Source organism: Gobio gobio, assembly GCF_949357685.1.
Source record: "Gobio gobio genome assembly, chromosome: 7".
In the NCBI taxonomy this organism is placed as follows: Eukaryota; Metazoa; Chordata; class Actinopteri; order Cypriniformes; family Gobionidae; genus Gobio; species Gobio gobio.
In genome coordinates, this window is record NC_137103.1 from 31,029,487 (window position 1) to 31,051,300 (window position 21,814).

Sequence of the window (21,814 nt, forward strand, 5' to 3'; positions counted from 1 at the left end):
ATGTGTCCAGGCTTCATATGAAAATCAATTATACTAGCTAAAAAACTGAACTAAACAAACATTTAAAAAAAACTACTCACTTGTTTGTAAGGAAAGTTGTGAATTAACCATAGACTGTAAAGGAATTAACTAATTTCTGTAACCAACACTGCTGTCACGTCACGTGGCAAAAGAACGAGACTCGAGAGATGAACCGTTTCTGCATTCAGCCTATGGGGACTTGAACGAACGAGAAGACTCGAGAGATGAATTAATCTTTTCTGTTTCCGGTGACTGCATAGCCTTGCCTATGGGGCTGGGACTTGATGAACGAATGACCCAAACTCGAAGACTCGAGAGATGAACTAATCAATTCTGTTTCCTGTACAGAACATATGGGATGTTGCGCATGCACAGTCAACACAAAATGAAACATCACTAGATCTCATGCTTTCAAAGCTAACTTGCTATTGCTAGCCTCCCGCAATTGCCTACTCCTACCTTCAATGGTTCAATATGGCATCTTATTCGAAGATGAAACACATTTGAGCATAAGGTTTCATTTACTTTTACTGTGAAACAAACAAAAATGATAGGTAGCAGTTGTGCATGTTGTTTATTTTTTTACTTATGTTTTCAACCTTCACCATTTTATACGTGGGATGGTCAAAGGGGGTAATGAGATCGGAAAATTCTATCAACATGCACACTAACTGCCAGCCTTCCTTAACTTCAGAATCCAACTGTAATCATGAAGAAGCTCAGTTCATAGAGTTCTGTTTTCCCTCTCATCAGGACACTCTGTTGGTCGAGCACCACAGTTTGTGCTTCCAGGTCATGAATGTGTTACTCGCAGCTGGGTGAAGCACGGTTTGTGGTGTATTATGGCCAGCTCTGTTTATGTTATTATCTGGAGAATGTGAGTCTGGACGTCTCTGCAGCACTCACTGTTCTGTGTCCCACTGAGAAAGCCTGTGTTTACTGTGCTTAATCTCAACCCTGCTATTAATTCAAACCACTAATATGTAAAATGCAAAAACTAAAAAAGAATAGCACTTTAGAAAATGAATGAAGTGTTTAGTTTTTGTCATATGTGGATGTTTTTATTTATTTATATTTTTATATTATATTTTTTATTGTATTTATTTGTAATTATGAATGTTTTATTAGAGTTTGAAAGCTATTAATAAAGTTTATGAGAACTTCTCCAGGTTTTTTATTATAGGTTTTATTGCAGGGGGCATTTTTTACACATGTCTAGGAATGCATGAATGAATGTTTATGGTTGAGCAATTTGATGCTGGGTTCATTCTCTGAGATATTGCAGTGAAACATTCAGGATGCGTTTGAACTCTTTAAGGCCTTTCCATGTCACCCCTATTTGTAAAAGAAGGCATTATGGATTTGATGTTTCACAACATTTTTCTGTCGTTTGAGTCAGCTGACTTCCTTAATGGACTCCACATGTGCATACCGGAAACTTCCTGCTCTTTTACAGAAAGAGGCTCCATAGTTAAATGACTGTAAGAAAGGGAGAGACTTCCTTGTCTGTAGGGGATTTTAATTATGATAACATTTAAAACATTTTTATTAATATGGGTCCTTGTTGAGGAATGCAAGGTCTGGTCCAAAAATAATTTCAGCGTTTCAAGATGATGCTATTGGCTCGACATGTTCTACTTTCTCAGTTTGTTTCCTCAGCCACAGTTTGGACAGCTGTTTTATTGAACTTTAACTGCTCTCTCCATTTCAGAAACTGATGCTCCCAACACCGTTCAATGCGTGTATAAGACCGAGAACGACTGTGTGATGAAGTTCACATACTCCGAACATGCCAACGGCCAATCGGTCCTCACAGCTCTTAAAGAGCCAGGTCAGTATTTAGCACTACCTCTGTAAGAACTGCATTCTGAATCAATGAAAGAAGAAAGTCAGTAAAGTAATTTTTTTATTTACATTGCCATTTATGATGCAAACACTGTTTCTAATGGGAAGGTTGATGACCGGGCATTTGTGTGTTTTATGTGTTTACAGAATGTGCTGTTGCCCCAAATGCCATGACTGTGCTTCTGGCAGTTGTTGGCAGTATCTTGTTAATGGGCATCGTGCTGCTAGCTCTCTGGAAGCTGGTCATCACTGTCCACGACCGCCGCGAGTTTGCACGCTTCCAAAGTGCACGTTCACGGGCGCGTTATGAGATGGTGAGAACTCAATCTACTGCACTAAGTTTGGTGGAAATTATAGCGATATTCATAACAGCGTGAAATATACTTAGAAATACTTGTCACGATACTCAACTTGCGTATGATGTATATTTTATACTGCTGTCAAATCGATTAATCGTGATTAACCGCATTCGAAATTAAAGTTTGTGTTTACATAATATAATATAGCGTGTACTATGTATAATTATGTATATATAAATACACACTCTCTCATGTACATATTTAAGAATTAAATGCGTGTGTATACATGTGTGTACACACACATATATATATATATATATATATATATATATATATATATATATATATATATATATATATATATATATATATATATATATAATATACATACATATATATATATAATATACATATAATATACATACATATATATATATATAATATACATACATATATATATATATATATATATATATATATATATATATGTATGTATATTATATATATATATATGTATGTATATTATATGTATATTATATATATATATGTATGTATATTATATATATATATATATATATATATATATATATATATATATATATATATATATATATATATATATATATATATATATATATATATATATATATATATATATATATATATATATATATATATATATATATATATATATATATATATATATATATACACATACATACATACATAATATACATACATATATATATAATATACATACATATATATAATATACATACATATATATAATATACATACATATATATATATATAGTACACACACATATATTATGTAAACATGAACTTTTATTTTGGATGCAATTAATCGATGTGACAGCACTAATATTTTATTTATTTATTTGTTTATTAATGATAGTGTTGCTGCAGTCTAATGCATTCATATAGCACTGTTTATAAGTTACTTAAAATGTAAATAGCTTGAACTGGCAAATGTATGCAATCACAACAACAAAAACAACTAGGCTTTGATTGAAACCATGAGGCCTTTTGGAAAACATCAGTCAGCTGGGAGTGCAGATCAGTTATGATGATCATTCCAAGGCTGTGGTTCAAAGGCTCTGTTCGCTCTGCCCCCTAACCATGTGCATTTCAATGAACCCATCTGACATATTTACTCATCTGTACGTCTCTCTTTGTCTTCCTCCTAGGCATCTAATCCTGTTTATAAACAGTCCATCCCATCTCATCCAATGGAGACGGATTTCCATATGCACAGTATCAAGTCATGCAATGGAGGAGTCCACTGATCAACCTGCATTTGGACTGGGGGACATGGCAGGACCTGTCCAGTGCGCCTCTGCACTACAGTGGAGGACAGAGACAGCTAATTTTATGGTCTTTTGCAAACTTTTTGGGGAGGTAGATGGTTCCTGAGGATTGGAACGGATCTTTATGCGGTTGGGTAATGAACGTACATTGATGAGCAGCAGTTGGACACATGCCGAATATGAGAAGAGGATTGGCTTGACTAGTTGGAGAGGCAGGGCTTACCAGCCTTGTCCAGAAACCTTCATGAGCAATGGGCGTTGACCTGCCATGGACCGCTTGCTTGAATATAACTCCTAATTATCTCCAGTTCTAACCATACCTCCTGCTCATTATGATGGATATACTGTGCATTGTTTTATAGGCAAAGAGACTTTTTCCAGTGTATATATTTAACAGTGTGCCTTTCCCAGCCGTTACACATTTTACATGAATTAAATGTATTTAGCACATGTACAGTAGTCAGAAGCCCTAAGTGTGCATAGAACACAGCAAAAGGCTAAATTATACATCAACTCTTTAATGAAGAGATAGGTACTAACATAACCAGAGCAATAATTCTCTTAACTCTTGTTTTGCACATTGCATATTAGGTTGAGGTTTATCAAGTAAAGAAAGAAATACATGTTGCACATTTTCATAGTGATTTTCAACTGTACAGTGTGATGCAATAACACTGCCTGCTGATAATATAAGAGTGTCTTGTTTCTTTTTGGAACGATAACATGTAGAAGCTCCACACCCATCCCATCACCAAGTACCAAGTAAAAAGTTAGACACTGGACACCCACCTGCCAGTAAGAACTTCTCAGATTGAACCCATATCAATAGTCATGTGAGACATGTTTGTGTATATTCAAAAGCACAAAAAGTACAAAACAAAGGTGTAAGTTGAACTCATTTTAACATGAGCGCCTCATTTTTAGAATGCTGTGTCACATGTAAGACATTGCAAGAGAAGTGATAAATATATATGTGCGCATCATTATTTCTTAAATTAATTTCCCATTATAATCTTTAATCAAAATAACTTCCCCTCCCTCTTGCAGTGACATTTTATCTCTGATGACGTGTTTGGGGCAGGACAACCTGTCACTCACATGACATCACATCAATAGTAAACCACAACTATCCAATAAATTCCCCATGGATGAAATCAAGTCCCGTCCTACATTTTTTTTCTTGTTCGAGAAGCCGTTCACTCTGATTTTTGCCACTACTATAGGGAAGAAAAACTGTCGTAAATTCTGTTTAATGCAGACTTTAAACCAGCCGCAAAATACACTGTAAGAAATTAGTCTACCCTGACACAGGTTCCACTCAAAGATAGGTGGTTGTTCATGCTCATTCCCCAAAATGGCTTAATTATCATAGAGAAGAACAAATGCAACAGTTTTGTTGCTTCTGCACCATTTGAGTGGATCACGTCATGAGCAAATGGTCATCCGTTGTAGAATGGGAGCAGGCGAGGGACCCTGAGAACCATCTCAGACAATGGAGTGTCTTGACTTCATTAATATACAGACCACAGCTGTTACAACAGGAGCAACTTCGCTTACATTAGAGGTGTTAAACTGTTATGGGATAAAGGGTTTGAGATTTGGATGTTCTGGGTTCATTCCGACTCCGGTTAACCCAAGGTGCTACATGTACTTTGTCACTTCTACACTGCAATAAACTTCTTCATCAAGATCCTCATCATTGTTTTCTTACACATTTACATTTATAGTTTGTTATCAACCAGACTAAAGCAATATTTGCCAACACTTTAGTTTAGGGTCCAATTCTCACTATTAACTAGTTTATATTCTTATCAGAATGCATATTGCTAGGATATTGGCTGTTTATTAGTACTTATAAAACACATGTTAATGCTTTATTCAGCATGACCATAATCTACACCCCTAATCCTACCCAATACCTAAATTTATCAACCTTACCACCTTCCAAAAATCAGACTAACAGACCTAGATGATGCAATGTATATATCGGCTTTGTCCAGCATGGCATTGTGAGCTTGCTCTGGAAAACAGAGGTGACATGCAATATACGTTTATTCCTTCAAATATTCAATTACAGCTTGTCATGTATAATTGGACAGACAGCTAAACAGTGTAGCTCAACTACACAAGAACTACTACTTTCAAACATCCTTACAGTCTAAAGGTCTTTTTTTTTTTTTTTTTTTTAGCTTGAAGCTAACAAAACATGTCAGCACAGCAGGGAATGACACAACCACCCTTCTGTAAGCTGACTGGAAAATCTGACTCAAGCAAGGTGACAAAAGCCCTTGATGTGAGAGGGCCATGCACCTGGAGTGGGGGAGGGGCTTAATTGGCTGAGGTTTGATTGGTACCATTTATTTGTCGTACTCTCCTGTGATTTCTGCTGAGTCAGATAAAATGACCCGCTTGTTTTGAGCTTCAAAGGTGTGTATGTGGTAGAGAAAGGGTTTTTTACCTGCAGCGAAGAAGATTGGGAGTATAAATCAGCCATTGTGTGTGTGTGTGTGTGTTTGGTGACGTGTCAAAGGATTCTGGTTCAGTTATAGAGAGCAGCTGTGTTTGTGATGGGGAAAGTGCACACGTCTTTTGAACCTAGTTGAAAACCACTTTCAGTGTTGATTTACTGTGAAACCACATGTGATTTTGTCCCTAAGTCATCTTAAAGAGTGTTTTACCAGGTCTGGTGGGTGGTCTACTATCAATCCAAACAATGGTAAGGAGAAGGGGTCTTACATTTACATTTTGTATTTGCTGTAAAAGTCTGCACTGTAAATTTAAATCCTTCTCCCAATCAAAAGTAACCGCCATGTGGTCACACTGCCACCATTTCCATGCTCTCTTGCCACACAACACAACCATGGCTCGCATTTTGAGCTGAGACTTGGGTTTGCATTTAGAAATACAAATGGAGTTCCAGTGGTTCTTCCTTGTTGGGATGTCAACCCTGTGGTTTGCACATAAATCACATGTTCTCAGAGTTTGATGAACTGAATGCTGTTTTCCTCCAGAGCTGTGAGCCAGTATCAACAGCCAGAGCATTCAGACAGAAGTGAAGTCATGTCACTGGGAGAGGACAGCAGCTCTGAACATAAGAAGGGAAAGTAGGTTTGTGTGTGTTTCAGTAACGTCTGAGACTTTAGTAGCTGAACAGCAACAGATGTGACTTTGAAGGCCTGATCTTCTGCCTCATTGCGAAGTCTCTTGTTTTCCTTTAATTTATTTCTCATTTTGTTCAAATAAATACGTGGTCTTAAGAATTTGAAAAGTTTTAAGCAAAAGTTATGCTCATTTTTGTCATTTCTGATACATTTTTCTTTAGGATTCTTTGATTAATTGAAAGTTCAAAATGATAAATTGCAAAAGTCTTTACTGTCATTTTTGATCACATGAATGAATCCTTACTGAATAGAAATATTAATTTCTTTCCAAAAAAAATTTCCAAAAATTTAACAGTATATAAAAAGAAGTATTATGCATCACACAGTTATCAAGCTATCTAAATGTGCCAAACGTCTTTCATTTCCTTCAATGTCCTTCATTTCTAGCGAGATGTGATAACTGCCAGCATTAAGCTTTACTGGAATGCAAGGTAGCCTATGTCCTGCAGCACTGAGGTCTGATACTCACCCACTGAGTCTGTTTCTTTGACTCACTAAATGTCTGTGTTCAGTGAAGGAATTACATCCACTCTGTTAGATTCAAAGTGAAGTTTGTGTGAGCCACAGTACGCTGTGAAGTAAGTCACTTAGTGAGTAGGCCTCAGTTTACAAACATAATTTGTATCACAAATTTGTGATGCAAATCATTTTTGTAAACTGAGGCCTACTCACTTAGTGCAGATTCTTGGGCAACATGGCATGAGCGTGTTTTCACATGGGTGCCATAGTATGTTTACCCATACATAATCATGTGGGTATTTAAGAGTCTTTTGTCTTTATGCCTGCGTGTCTGATCTTTGTCAATAGCATTACTCATTCACAGGTCCAAATTTCATTGGTCCCTCAATGAAGACAATAAATCACCTTTTTATGGCAGTACTTTCATTGCCGTAAGCAGAATCCAGTCAAGGATATTTGTACTGCCTTTTGTGATCAAAAAGGAAGTCAGACTCACATCATTTGTTGTGTAACATTGACTATTCACACAAATACTAATATCAGTCCAGATTTATTTAATTTAGTTTTATCTAGATTTAAAAAATGAACAAGATTGACCAAAGGCTAAATGGCTTAAATCACCCAAATAGTGACCAGTGATACTACAGTTTTGTAACATAATTGAACAAAACAACAAGGGGGAAAAAACTATTTTACAGAATATGTTCTTACGGAATAATAAGGATCTTTAGTGCGTTTATGGAAGGAAATATGGAAGTAATGTGCTGCTCTGTCCTATATCACCATCTACTGGATGAAGTGTAATTGTGCATGTCCCACAGGCCTCAACCTTTATTCAAATTGTGATACAGTAAATGTATTTATTGACATCAAAGTCTATTCAACTGTGCTATATTCCAACTCATGTCTCCTTCAGAAGACATATGTTAAAGGTTTGGGTCGATTTTAAGTGATTCATATATTTGGAGTGTGTGAGGTAGAATGTGGGCTTGGGTGTATTGGTTGGTGTGTCTTTGTGGTTTCTACCATCTCAGTGTGGTGTAGACTCAAACAGGATGTTAGGTCATGGAATTACATGTCATTGTATGAAATTCTGCTTCTCTCTTCCAGAATGCGAGGTTGAGCAGGTCAGAGACACAATGGCTACATGTGACCTGGAGACTGAGACCAGCTTTGACATGCATTTCTTTGTTCAGTATGTCACTTCTGTGTAGTTCACCAAACAAGCATAGGATAGTATTCAAGTCATATATAACTGATCTTTTTTTTCTATGTGTTCTCAGTACATGCACATACTAAAGCCCAGCTCTGTAAACGGTTAATCTGGAAACAATTAAGTAGAGCAAGTTAAATGCACTACACTGTTCGTACTTCTGTTTGATGATGATCCAATGGAGTGATCTAATCATTTCTTCACTAGCCTCATAACAAAGTATGGCATACAATCCAACATTAATATCATAAATAATATATACCTCATTATTAAGACAGATAAATGTCCTGAGTTCCCGGCTGAACTTTTCTTTGGCAGTTTCTTGTCTTTCAGGGTGTGTATGGGCCCATCTCAGACTCACAGACTAGAAATGTCTTGTATTAAACCACAGATTGAGCTGGACAGTGTTACAGGTTACAGTATGGCATGAAATCATGAAAGGGGGAATGGAAATAACCAGTTTACATTCATGTAGGCAGGGCTGTAAAACAGAGTGGGTGACACCTCTTAAATTTAAGTCGAAGAACAACAGACAAATGTTATTTTGATGAAATCTGCTAGCAATTACTCTTGATTGTCTGTGTTCCATATTCCATTTAAAAAATGAATAAATGCTGTTCAGTCAAAACAAGAGTCAGGTCACTCAAGAGTTTCTGTCAGTCTGTTTCTGCTGAGTTTCATTTTATGTTTGGGTCCGATCTCAATGATGCAATTTCAAACAATATGTATATGTATGTATGTATGTATGTATGTATGTATGTATGTATGTATGTATGTATGTATGTATGTATGTATGTATGTATGTATGTATGTATGTATGTATGTATGTATGTATGTATGTGTATATATATATATATATATATATATATATATATATATATATATATATATATATATATATATATATATATATATACGGTATATATATGCTATTGTTATTTTGACCTTTTGTACATTTAGGCTACATTTTTATGTTTTAACACTATTTAAGGGTTAAATTCTCGCTATTAATTAGTTGCTTATTAACATATTACTAGGATATTGGCTGTTTATTAGTACTTATAAAGCACATATCAATGCCTTATTCTACATCCCTTAATCTCACCCAATACCTAAACTTAAACGCTACAAAAACTACTTTACTAACTATTATAATAAGCAGTAAATTGGGAGTTTAAGGGCAAAAGTCGTAGTTGAAAGTGAATATGTGTTCCCCTTACTAAAGTGTTATAAATATTGAAACACAAAAGAAAATGTATTAATTTGTTAATTAAAGCCATAGGCCTACTGTATTTTGGTCAAATATTTCTTCTTGTAGCCTAGTGATTTAAAGCTGTGAGTTTTCTTAAACTAAACGAAGAGAAGTTACAATGTTTCAATTAAAGTGGAAAAAAGTAATTTCAACACTGCAGATTACTTCACGCTCTTGTGTCATCACACACACGTGTTTTTAATTAAAAAAACAGGCCTTCTGGCATTTAAATGTTGCTAAATATCTTACCTTTGTCTTGCTGATGGTGGGATTTATTTTGTACGTTGTAATGGACTATTTTTCTTAGTGGACGCAAACCAATATTTAAAGTCCATTCATGTATTTATTAGAAAGTAGTATCCGTATAATAAGCTTATACTAGCATATGTCTCTGCTCTGGGGTCTTCCCCGATCCAGCCCTCCGCTCAATCGTCATCGTTTACTGAAATCACACGTCAGACCACACGGAGTCTAGTGGGCAGGAAAACCATTTAAACTTGGCGTGCGCATGATGTGTGCAGTTCATTGCGTGACAGCTGCGCCAACATCTGTATGATCCGCTGCGGAGTTGGAGAAATGCGTGTGTTAACGGCGGTATTCGCTGTTATATTTGTCCTGGAGGAGACTGAAGCTTGGGGTTACAAGAATGGAATACTGCACAACTCTATCTGGCTGGGTATTTATGTCACTTGTTCCTACGGTTGATCCAGTGTTTAGTAGAATCAGTGATAGGTCGTGACATGTGAATATTTTAAAACGAATTTTTATTTTCTTTCTTGTTTTCCCCTCATAAGGATTTAAAAAAAAAAGCAAAATCTTTAATTTAATGTTAAAGGGTTTTATAGCTACTACAACTACACTGCATGTTGTGTGCATTTCGCTTTGGGACATGAGAGGCTTATTTATGGCTCTGTGAAGCCTGACAGCGCAGCCAGTCTGAAGGGACCTTGTAAACGCATGGAAATGACTTCATTCTGTTACTGTGTACTGCAAATTACCCCATGGCACCTCAAAACACTTTCAACATGATCCAAATACCTCAGACATTTCTCCGTAGATTAGAGTTGCTTGATTGCAAGACACAGGAAAGAACAATTTACATTTGATAGCTGTATACCCTGTTGAAAAAAACTGCAAATGCTGGTTAGGTATGTTTTGAAGCATGGGAGCTGGTTTGAGCTGGTTTAAGCTGGTCTTTAGCTGGTCATGAGCTGGTTTAAGCTGGTCAAGGTGCTGGTCCTAAGCTGGCCCTAAGAAACTAGTAGCTTCAGCTCAGGACCATCTTATAACCAGCTCATGACCAACTAAGGACCAGCATAAACCAGCTCAAACCATTTTTTTCAACAGGGTAGGCTAGCATTTCACTTTTTTTCTCAAGTAAAACCAATATTTACCAATGTTTTAGTTGTAGCCAACTGTGATTTGGGTTAAACTATTTAAATAAATAGTTAGTGTGCGAATTATGGGGGATAAACAGTAGGCTATCTACGACTGGAACCACACTCAAAAAACTGATGTTTTTGTTTTTTTTATTCAAATTTTTAGAAGTGACTTTTCGAGAATTAACTTTACAATTAGTCGGTCCTAAATATAATGATAAAGTATTAGAAAACAAAATTATATCAGCTTTCTTATTGTGTTTTATCGAAGTACAACTGAAACTTTATAGCCATGAAAATCGCAATAGGGAAGTGATGTTGATTATGGTTACCTCAGACGAACCTCACTTGCTCTTTAGCGTATAGGAATCAGGAAAAAGCTGGCTCTGCATTGACCTATAATATAGGCCTCTATAGACCTTATGCGCCAGAGAAACAAGCGAGCAGCCATCTTTAGAATTTTGTGTTTGAACTTCCGTTTTAGCTCTGTATATTTCTATGACACCACGGTTGAAAAGTAATTAGCTCGTGAACTATATTTACTTACTGTAGTTAAATAAAGTTATCATGAGCATTGTAATGTTTGAAGCGGATGTCAAAACAAATAGACCGGGAAGATTTTAAAACGAGCAGTTCGTTCATAAATCTGTAAGATCTTACCTTCATGCTGTGGAAATACAACACAGTAGTGATGGGGAGTTGACTCCAAAAGAGTCAATTAATAGCCCCAGAGTCGGGGTCAACTTCAGCACAGGAATCGGTTAATAATCATTAAACTAACCATAAATCATAAAAAACTTACATCAAGAATAAACACATTAATAAGTGTAAAAGAGTCGAGGATGGGAGTCGGAGTCAACTCTAAAAAACCTGGAATTGAACACCCCTACAACACAGAACACAACGAGCGCAGCCAGTGCTGAAAAGGGGCGGGCTACATAAGTTATATAGAGCTATAATATAGGCCTATCAGTGGGGCTCTGACTAACAGTTTATCTAGTTAATCAGAGCACGTATTTCACCATGCTCGCGCTAACTAGTAGCAGAAGTTCAAATCTTTGGAAACTCTGCTGAAAACTAATGTTACTTATGGTGGCATAGCTTGACAACTCGGCCTACTACACATCTGAAAACACTTAGGGCTAAACAAGCTACAGGATTTTGCTTCATTCATTCTTCAAATGAGTCTCCCATTTTGGGCTTTTCTCAGAGACATGTTTTGAGTTCACTAATGGTTGCAGTCTTCTGAAAACCTTGATGTTTGAGGCCAACACAGTAAAATCACTGGCTTAAAACTCATTTGAGACGGGATCTAACTTCTTCAAGGTTATGCATGCGTGCTTAAAAACAACTACTAAACAGCATGATGTTCTGTGAGGTAAAAAGATGCCTCATCTGGTTTAGTAATCTTAGCAACAGCAACTGGATGTTCATATTTCTCCCTTATGTATTCAGGATGTCCTGCACAGTAAAATATATATGTTGGCTAAAATCACAGTAAAATATATGTTGGCTAAAATCCTCTAAAATAATTTTCTTGTTTTAGTTCTGACACATTTGTGTAGACATGCAGAGTCATTGTTCTGAGACACTGAACAGACCCAGATAACTTCACATGAGTCCACGAAACTGATAGTGTTGCCAACTTTCTCCTTACAGAGCAAGCAGCTGGAGTTTACCACCGCGAATCTCGCAAAGGGAGATATCAGCTGACATATAAGGAAGCCAAGGCTGTGTGCAAATTTGAGGGGGGAACTCTTGCTACGTATGATCAACTGGAGGCTGCTCGACAAATTGGTTTGTATCACACTTACAAATCTCTCTTGGATCAGATGCCAAAAGAAACAGCAAGGGAGGGACCGTCTGGCCCAAGGCAAAAGTGTTGAAAGTTGAGCAAGTCCTGTAACTTGGATCACACTGAATAGGATTTATTGAATAGTATAAAAGTAAACAATCAGAAACAACTTTAATCTGGTGCTCTTCGTTTAGGGGTTGCATTGGTTGTCTTCCAATGCATAAGTGACCGGACACCTAAAAATTAAACTTCCTCTACCCCAGTAAAACCAATACAATTTATTTTTATTCAATAATATTTTTTCTTTTTAATTTTGTATTCTGAGATGATTTGATGGTATTTTTTAATATTTATGCAATAATTATGGTCTATTTTTGCCATCGAAAACTATTTAATTTTTTTTTTTTTTATTGCAGTATTTCAGGTTAAAATAGAGACTAGGATTAGCGCCCTCTTTTGGAATTATTTAGGCAATCATGCAACCATGGGTGTAATCACTAGAGGTCTCTATGGAGAGGCTTAAGAATTTCCTTGTTCTGTTTTGAACATATTTAATGATTTTTTTTGTTGTTGATGGATTTGAATATATATTTAAAGAATCTCAAAGGCTATTTATTTTAAAGTTTTATATATATATATATTTTTGTTGTTAGAAATATAGATTTTTTCTGTGAATTTGTGTTTTTGCAGATTTCCCATTCATGTCCTGATGTCATTTTTGACCGAAGAGCACAAGTGGGAGTATTTTTTTTACGACCAATGAGCATGCTCGAATCATGACCCCAATTTTTTTTGTGTGTTTACATACCTAATGCTAGAAAAGTCACCAAGTTTCATATAATTCCGATGAAACAGTGATTTTTTAAATTTCAAAACAGAAAATTTTCCGGTCAGAAATGACGAAGAGCACCGGAGGGTTAAACCACACTTGAATCCTCCAGCAAGCAGAATGATAATCAACGTTCTCACAGTCAGATATATTAAATATTTGCACTTATCAAATAGACAAAGCAATGGACATTCCCTAGTGCCACGCAGTGTTATGTTTAACTGTAAAAGTCATTGTCATGTGTTGCCTGAGCAGTTTGACTCCCTTTTCTTAGCAGTAAGAGTAAATTTGATCCAGACACAAGCTCTGATATGCAATGTTTTGTGGTTAGTACAGGCCTATGGCAATCTATGCAGGAAGTCTGCTTTGCTTTATTTTTTTCAGCATTGTTTGCAGCCTTCAAATGGTGCCTATGGCTCCTCAGAGCACAAGAGCCCTTTATTCTCTATACCCTCAAAAAAGACAGATTTCCTTCAATTATTAGTTTTGTTATGGAGAATATTTTATATTCAGTCTAATATAGAATCTGTTTGTGAAATACTGCAGATGTAATAATTTCAACATTAAGAAAAATAAATTATGCAAATTAATCTTACATATATTTTGTAATGTATTATTACAAATATTATTTTAAATATTATTGATCATTGTTAATATTGTATTTGATCACATTTGATCCATTATAATTAATTTGAGATCATTTAATATCAATGTCAATTATTTTGAAAAGTATAAAGATGTTTCATACTAACAGATATTGTCTTTCTCCCAAAGGGTTCCATGTGTGTGCAGCTGGATGGTTTGACAAAGGACGTGTGGGCTATCCGATTGTTAAACCTGGCGCCAACTGTGGCTTCGGGAAGGTCGGAATCATTGATTACGGATACCGGCTCAACAAAAGTGAGAGGTGGGACGTCTACTGCTACAACCCTGAGGGTGAGTTTGAGCGGTGGAATTTAGGCAATCCTGGGTACAATCAACAGATAGGGACACAAATCATAGGTTTGTCAAATTTTCCTTGAAAACGATCCAGGGGTGTCTACCCTGTACAATGATGTAATTCACTTCTTAAAGGGTTAGTTCACCCAAAAATTAAAATTCTGTCATTAATTACTCAGCCTCGTGTCGTTCCAAACCCCCAAGACCTTCGTTCATCTTCAGAACACAAATTAAGAAAAAAATTTTTATGAAATCCGAGAGATTTCTGTCCCTACCATAGGCATCAACGTCATTGCAACTTTCAAGGCCCAGAAAGGTAGTAAAGACATCATTAAAATAGTCCATTTTTATTATATTTTACTTATATTGTTCTATTTTGCTTTATTTCCAGATTCAATCATAGTATAGGCTTAGGCTTCTTAAACACTAGAGCACATACACGCTCTTCAAAAATGGTGCTCAATCTCTTGACAAACTAATGGTACGTTTACACATCAACAATGATGTGTTTTTCGTGCACAGACGATCGACAATGTTGTCAAAACGATCCCCCTTCACACAATATGGCGAAAAACGACTAAAAACAATGTTTTATGCATGCCGGGCCAGTAGTTAGTGATGTCACTTTGTAAAGAAAAGCTTTTTATTAGTTTTGACCATCCATTTACACAACAATGGCAGTTGGGGGTCTGAAAATGCAAAGTGAGTTTCAAAGTGCAAGTTTTTGAAAACTATACTGTTATTATCTCTGTGTAAACTACAAAAACTCGAATTTGTGAAAACGGTGAACACAAAGGAACAAGTTTTCCAGTACATCGTTGTCGTGTAAACGTACCCATAGATTGTACTGAATGAGAGCTTGCTTTTTTGCTCAAGATTAGGATTTATTAAAGGGATAGTTCACCCAAAAATGAAAATTACCCCATGATTTACTCACCCTCAAGCCATCCTAGGTGTATATGACATTGTTCTTTCAGACGAATACAAATACAATATATCAGAGTTATATAAAAAAAAATTCCTGGCTCTTCCAAGCATTATAATGGCAGTGAATGGCAGCCCAAAATTTTAAGCCCAAAAAATAGTGTATCCATCCATTATAAAAGTGCTCCACATGGCTATGTGGGGTTAATAGAGGCCTTCTGAAGCGAATCAACGGGTTTTTGTAATAAAAATATATGGATTACTTTTATAATGAATGGATGCACTTTTTTTGAGCTTCAAATTTTGGATATTCACTGCCATTTTAATGCTTGGAAGAGCCAAGACATTTTTTTATATACCTCCCGATTGTATTCGTCTGAAAGAAGAATGTCATATACACCTAGGATGACTTGAGGGTGAGTAAATTATGGGATGATTTTCATTTTTGGGTGATATATCCCTTTAAGTCCACTTGTTAATATAAACAAGAAACTATGCTTCTAATGCTGCCTTCACGTGCTATCGGAAATGTCCTAATTCCCACTTTAGAAGTTGTGATTACGAGCTTGATGCATTCAAGTGCTTTGTTGTCGGAATGAACAGGAATCATGGTGGACACCAGGTTATTCTTGCCTATTTATTGGGAAAATCTTATTAAAACCAACATCATATGCACTGACAACCATATAAACATTCCAGATTTCTACAGGCTATTTTCGCTGTGTATCAAACATACAATACGCTTCAAATGATTACTCGTACATGTAAATATGCACTGCATTAATGTCAAGACAAGACGATCAAGCTGTTTTGGGGGGGAAATAAAACCACACCTGCCACAGCAGTAGTTCTCCCCGGCACCATGTTCAAAGTTTATGACATGCCCATCTCGGGAATTGGGGTATCAAAATTATTTCCGAACTTCCCAGTGGTAAACACGACATCAGAGGGCGTTCATGTGCAATTTTTACCTATAGGAAACTCGTATTTACGATAATTCCGATAGCACGTGAAGGCAGCATAAGCACAGGTAGAGAGCTGTTGTTCCAAACACACATCTTTGCGATGCTATTTGCGAATGTTCGTTGGAACTATGATTTCGAGAAACACAGACTCGTTGAACTATGGCGATAACGATGGAACTTGCGACCATAGTTGGCTAACATTGCTTTTGATAAACACATCCCTAACTGGGACTAAAACAAAGGAATTAGCGTGGTAGTGTGTTATCAATCTCCATAGGTTAAAGACAATTTCTTTATAGGGTCATTCCGTGTCAAATCAACCAAATTTCAGAAACTTTCTCCGGCTCAAATTTTTTATTTTGTTCATATTTATTCTGTAGAAAGACATAAATAGTGATGAAAGCCAAACATATTAAATGTCACAGATGTATATATACTGAGTAAGCCACTATTTTGTAGAGGGGGGTCAAAATTACAATTTTCACCTCAGATTTGGAGCCAATTTACAGGGGTTTAAAAATGACTTTAAAATTATGGCAGCAGCATTATTTTATTTTTCATGCCTGTAACTCTAAAAGTATTCGAGATATCTTAATATCCTTCAGAAGCTGTTAAAATGAACAAAATCTCATCTTCCAAATATCCCTAAAACTGATTCAAATATAGATTCTTATAAATACACTTTTGAGAGGGAGTTAATGTGCGTCAACTTAAAAATTTTCAGTAGATTTTTGGTACTCAGAGAGTTATGTTTTATGCAATTCTTTTGATAGAGGAAAACACGATACATTTCTAGTTTCAACATTATTTATTCTTCAGACATTCCTCTTTAAATGCAATTAGTATCAGCTGTGTGCAAAGTGAACCACATTTGGTTTTCGATCACTGAAAATTCAACAATTTGAACATGGAGCTTCTTTGAGATCCCCATATATGGGACTGAACTATAGGGCCCTAAATAAAGTTTATTAAGAATGAGACTCTAGAAGGATATTAAGATATCTTGGTAACACTTTACAATAAGGTTTCATTAGTTAACATTAGTTAATGTTCTAACTAACATGAAATAACCATGAGCAATACATTTGTTACTGTATTTGTTCATTTTTGTTAACGTTAGTTAATAAAAATCCAGCTGTTCATGGTTTGTTCATGTTAGTTCACAGTGCATTAACTAATGTTAACAAGATTTTAATAATGGATTAGCAAATGTTGAAATTAACATTAACAAAGATTAATAAATGCTTTATTAGTGCAGTTCATTATTAGTTAATGTTAACTAATGTAGTTAACTAATGTTAGCTAATGAACCTTATTGTAAAGTGTTACTGAATACTTTTAGAGTTACAGGCATGCAGACTTTGGAAAATCAATACATATGGCATTCAGACAGGTATGTTCTATGCAATTGAGTTGATAGAAAAACACGAAATACATTTCTAGTTTCAACATTATTTGTTCTTCAGATATTCCTCTTTAAAAGAAAAAAAAAGTATACAGGGAGTGCAGAATTATTAGGCACGTTGATTTTCTGATCATATTTTTTTTCCAGGCACATTTGACGAATTCCAAACCACAGTAATCCTAATAACTACTATTGATTTAGTATTTAATAATGTATAAGTGATATATAATTGTTCATGAAGGCTGGAAATGAAAATCACCTTATATTCAGGTGTGCAGAATTATTAGGCATGTTTTCTTTTACAGATAAATTGAGCCAAAAAAGAGATTTAATAAAAGTATTAAATGCTCATGAGAAGGATGCAATACTAATGCAATACTAGACATTGCAGTTAAGGCATGACCATTGGACAGTGAAATGCTCGTTGGGTCAGCAGGATCTGACAAAAACAGGTGGTGAAGAAAAGACACCTGTTAACTGCAAAAGAATTAAGAATTAAGGTGAAGAATTAAGGGTGAAACCATCAGGAACCCTTTAGTCTCCAGCGCCACCATTTTCCAAAGCTGCAACCTACCTGGAGTCTCCAGAAGTGCAAGGTGTCAGGATCTCAGAGACTTCAGTTAGGTAAAGAATCCTAAAAAATGACCCCCACTAGATAAGAATCACAAGCTGAAGTGTTGTAAAATACATGAAGAAGGTTTTTTTATAGGCTTTATGGACAGATAGGTTAAGAGTGACTCTTGAAGGACCAGCACCACATCCTCTAGTACCACTGTTTGAAGAATTCATCTTCCAGAATCTGGCAGTACGTTTTGGGAGTTCATTTTTAGTCCATCTCTGCAAAATGGACTTCAGGATGGAGTTAAATCTCTTTTTTGGCTCAATTTATCTGTAAAAGAAAACATGCCTAATAATTCTGCACACCTCAATATAAGGTGATTTTAATTTCCAGCCTTCATGAACAATTATATATCACTTATACATTATTAAATACTAAATCAATAGTAGTTATTAGGATTACTGTGGTTTGGAATTGGTCAAATGTGCCTGGAAAAAAAATATGATCAGAAAATCAACGTGCCTAATAATTCTGCACTCCCTGTAATTTGTATGCAAAGAGATCCACATGTGGTTTTTGACCACTGAAAATGTGTACAATTTACCGATTTATTCATGGAGCCGCATTACTATCTCCATATTGCTAGGATTTAAGAATTGAGGGCCTTAAAATTGAAAACACCAAAAGGAAAGTTTGTTAAGAACCATAATCTAAAAGGATATTAAGCTATCTTTAATACTTCTTGACAGGCATGCAAACTCGAGGCAAAAAACACAAGAAGTGCGTTTTGCCATTTTTGAACAGTCACCGTTGGCATATAATGAAACAAAGATTGTCACCAGATTTTACTAATAGACCTACCCATCTCTGTGTAAAAATGAAATAACGATGCTGCCATCTTTCTTAAGTCATTTTTACGCTCCAAATCTCAGGTGAAAATTGTTGTTTTGACCCCCTTCTACAAAACAGCGGATTACTAAATATCTGTGACATTTAATATTTTGGCTTTCATCACTATTTATGTTTGTCTTTCTACATGAAAAAATAAGGCAAAAAACTAAATCCAAAGGTTGAGCCGGGGACCTCTGGTTGAGTTAACACGGGATGACCCTATTATTCAGACTTTCATTGGTCTCTAAACTATAAGGGTGGGATAACTTGTGGTCTGGACACAGACAATCATGACGAAACATTGAGGGGAAAAGGTGATGGCCTTGGAAAAGGTCACATAAGGTACATGCAGAAAAAATGCCCTAGATGTGAAATGGTTGTTTTCTCTGGCTGTTTTCTCTTGTGTGAATATGGAAGAGTCTAATGAAAAATGTTTCTCACCGTGAATAATCTAAACGAAGCCCCGTGAAAGTTTTACAAGGTGTGGTAATGTTTTACCAGAGACCCCGCTGAGTTTCTAGCTGGCTCTTTTCTCCCGTTTCATAATGAGCTAATGAAAGAAATTCTCCCTTTGGAGAGCTTGAGTCATCAGTGATCTCAAAGTCAAAGTAAACGGTGACCGCAGACTTTCAGGTTGAGATGTCCAGGGAAAGATGTTGGCATGGACATATTTCTGTCTTTTAGATATGGTATTCAAAGTAAGCTCCATTGATCATACTGTATAAGGAGTCATTATGACCTGACTGAATCTGATGAAACCGTATATATAGAAAATTTGAATATTTGAATAATGGTTTGACAAAGCATTGCCTGAAAGTTTAATTTAGATACTTAGATGTTTCATGCAATACAATGAATTAATTAATTACTTTTTTAATGAATAAATAAACACATGCATAATAAATGAATACAATTTTTTTAGTCAACATTTAGTCTGTTTCCAGTCAATGCCTCATTCAGGGCAGGGCACCAGATGTGTGTCTCTGGGAACCCACTCAAACCACAGACACAGTTTGGATTTGTCATCGTCTGCATATACTTCTGATATTCATCTCCATGTGTGGAGCTGAAACATGAAACATGATTCAAACTAATGAAAATGTACAACAATTTAAAATTTATTGATATGTATTTGTTCATTTGATTTTTAATTTATTGATATTTATTTTTGTAATAATTTGTACACCTGTTGTACGGATTTTGCAGCAAAGGAGTGTGGAGGAGTGCACACAGATCAGGAGAAGGTTTTAGATTCTCCTGGTTATCCAGAAGAATACCAGGACGAGCAGATTTGCTACTGGCACATTCGTGTGCGCTACGGCCAGAGAATCCGCCTGCACTTCCTAGACTTTGACATTGAGGAGGACACAGCTTGCCTCAGTGATTACCTGGAGATCTATGACAGCTATGATGATATTTCAGGCTTTGTTGGCAGGTAAATAATAGCTAGCATTTGCTGAGAAATTACAATTCAGCAATTATTTTTAAAAATCCAAAAATTAATATTATATATTCATGTCTATTCTGGATAGATACTGTGGGGATGAACTTCCACATGACTTCATAAGTACAGGTATGTTGTTGCAGACATTTTAAGTTCAAAAGTATTTCTCTTGCATTCGGGTTATGCATTAAATGCATAATTTTGTTAGAAATACAAGCTTCTTTATGGTAAGATATTCAAATATCTTATATAGAGGGAACTAGAGATCCAAATAGAGATGGTATCTTTGTTTCTGTATTGTCTCTTGCTCAGGAAACGTCATGACTCTGAAGTTCCTCTCTGATTCTTCTGTGACGGCTGGAGGATTTCAGCTACAGTACATCGCTGCGAACTCCTCTCAGCTCTTTGACCATCATGCTGACACCTTCTCTTAACCACTGTTTAATACACCAATCACACCACAGTGCAATATTAAAGCTAATAATAATCACAAATGTAGGTGGGCCTGTGGACATTTCAGAAACTCTTATAAAACACAGTTTTCACACTCTTACTAGTTTATTTAATTTGTCTAGTAACAATGTCCAAAATTGTATTTAATGTTTTACAGTGTTTTTATGTGACCATCATTTAACAAAATTACATAAGTTGAAATCTGTTTGTTTTAAGAAATAAACCCCTCGGACTTATAAAGTGCCTGAAGCTGAAGAAACACTTATGTAAAATGTTGAAAACCTTTTATTAATGGGACAGTTACCTGAACATGAAAATCCTGTAATCTTTTACTCGCTTTTATGTTCCAAACCTGTATGACTTTCTTTATTCTGTGTATAAAAGAATAAGAAGAATTAAAAGACGATATTTTCACAAATGTCTTGTGTGTGTATGTGTGTGTGTGTGTGTGTGTGTGTGTATGTGTGTGTGTGTGTGTGTGTGTGTGTGTGTGTGTGTGTGTGTGTGTGTGTGTGTGTGTGTGTGTGTGTGTGTGTGTGTGTGTGTGTGTGTGTGTGTGTGTGTGTGTGTGTGTGTGTGTGTGTGTGTGTGTGTGTAGGTATACATATAATTTAATTGTAACCAAAGCTGTTTTGTTGCCAACATTAGTCATA

General features: G+C 35.8%; 2 protein-coding genes across 5 annotated transcripts in view; both read left to right on the plus strand.

Annotated features, from left to right (window-relative positions):
• itgb5 (integrin, beta 5) overlaps window positions 1–5,188 on the plus strand; it is a 44,068-nt gene extending 38,880 nt beyond the window's left edge. For all 4 annotated transcript variants that reach the window (XM_079821275.1, XM_079821274.1, XM_079821276.1 and 1 more), the window contains 3 exons: window positions 1,733–1,852; window positions 2,014–2,180; window positions 3,374–5,188. In XM_079821275.1, coding sequence (XP_079677401.1) covers window positions 1,733–1,852; window positions 2,014–2,180; window positions 3,374–3,472 — 386 coding nt within the window. In that variant the 3' untranslated portion in view covers window positions 3,473–5,188. The remainder of the gene's footprint in view (window positions 1–1,732; window positions 1,853–2,013; window positions 2,181–3,373) is intronic.
• A 4,889-nt stretch (window positions 5,189–10,077) lies between these two features.
• tnfaip6 (tumor necrosis factor, alpha-induced protein 6) lies at window positions 10,078–21,574 on the plus strand. Its single transcript, XM_079821395.1, has 6 exons — window positions 10,078–10,254; window positions 12,617–12,754; window positions 14,356–14,517; window positions 20,471–20,699; window positions 20,797–20,837; window positions 21,021–21,574. Exons 1-6 carry the CDS (start codon window positions 10,131–10,133, stop codon window positions 21,140–21,142), a joined length of 816 nt encoding a protein of 271 aa, XP_079677521.1. The 5' UTR covers window positions 10,078–10,130; the 3' UTR covers window positions 21,143–21,574.
• Window positions 21,575–21,814: the final 240 nt, after the last annotated feature.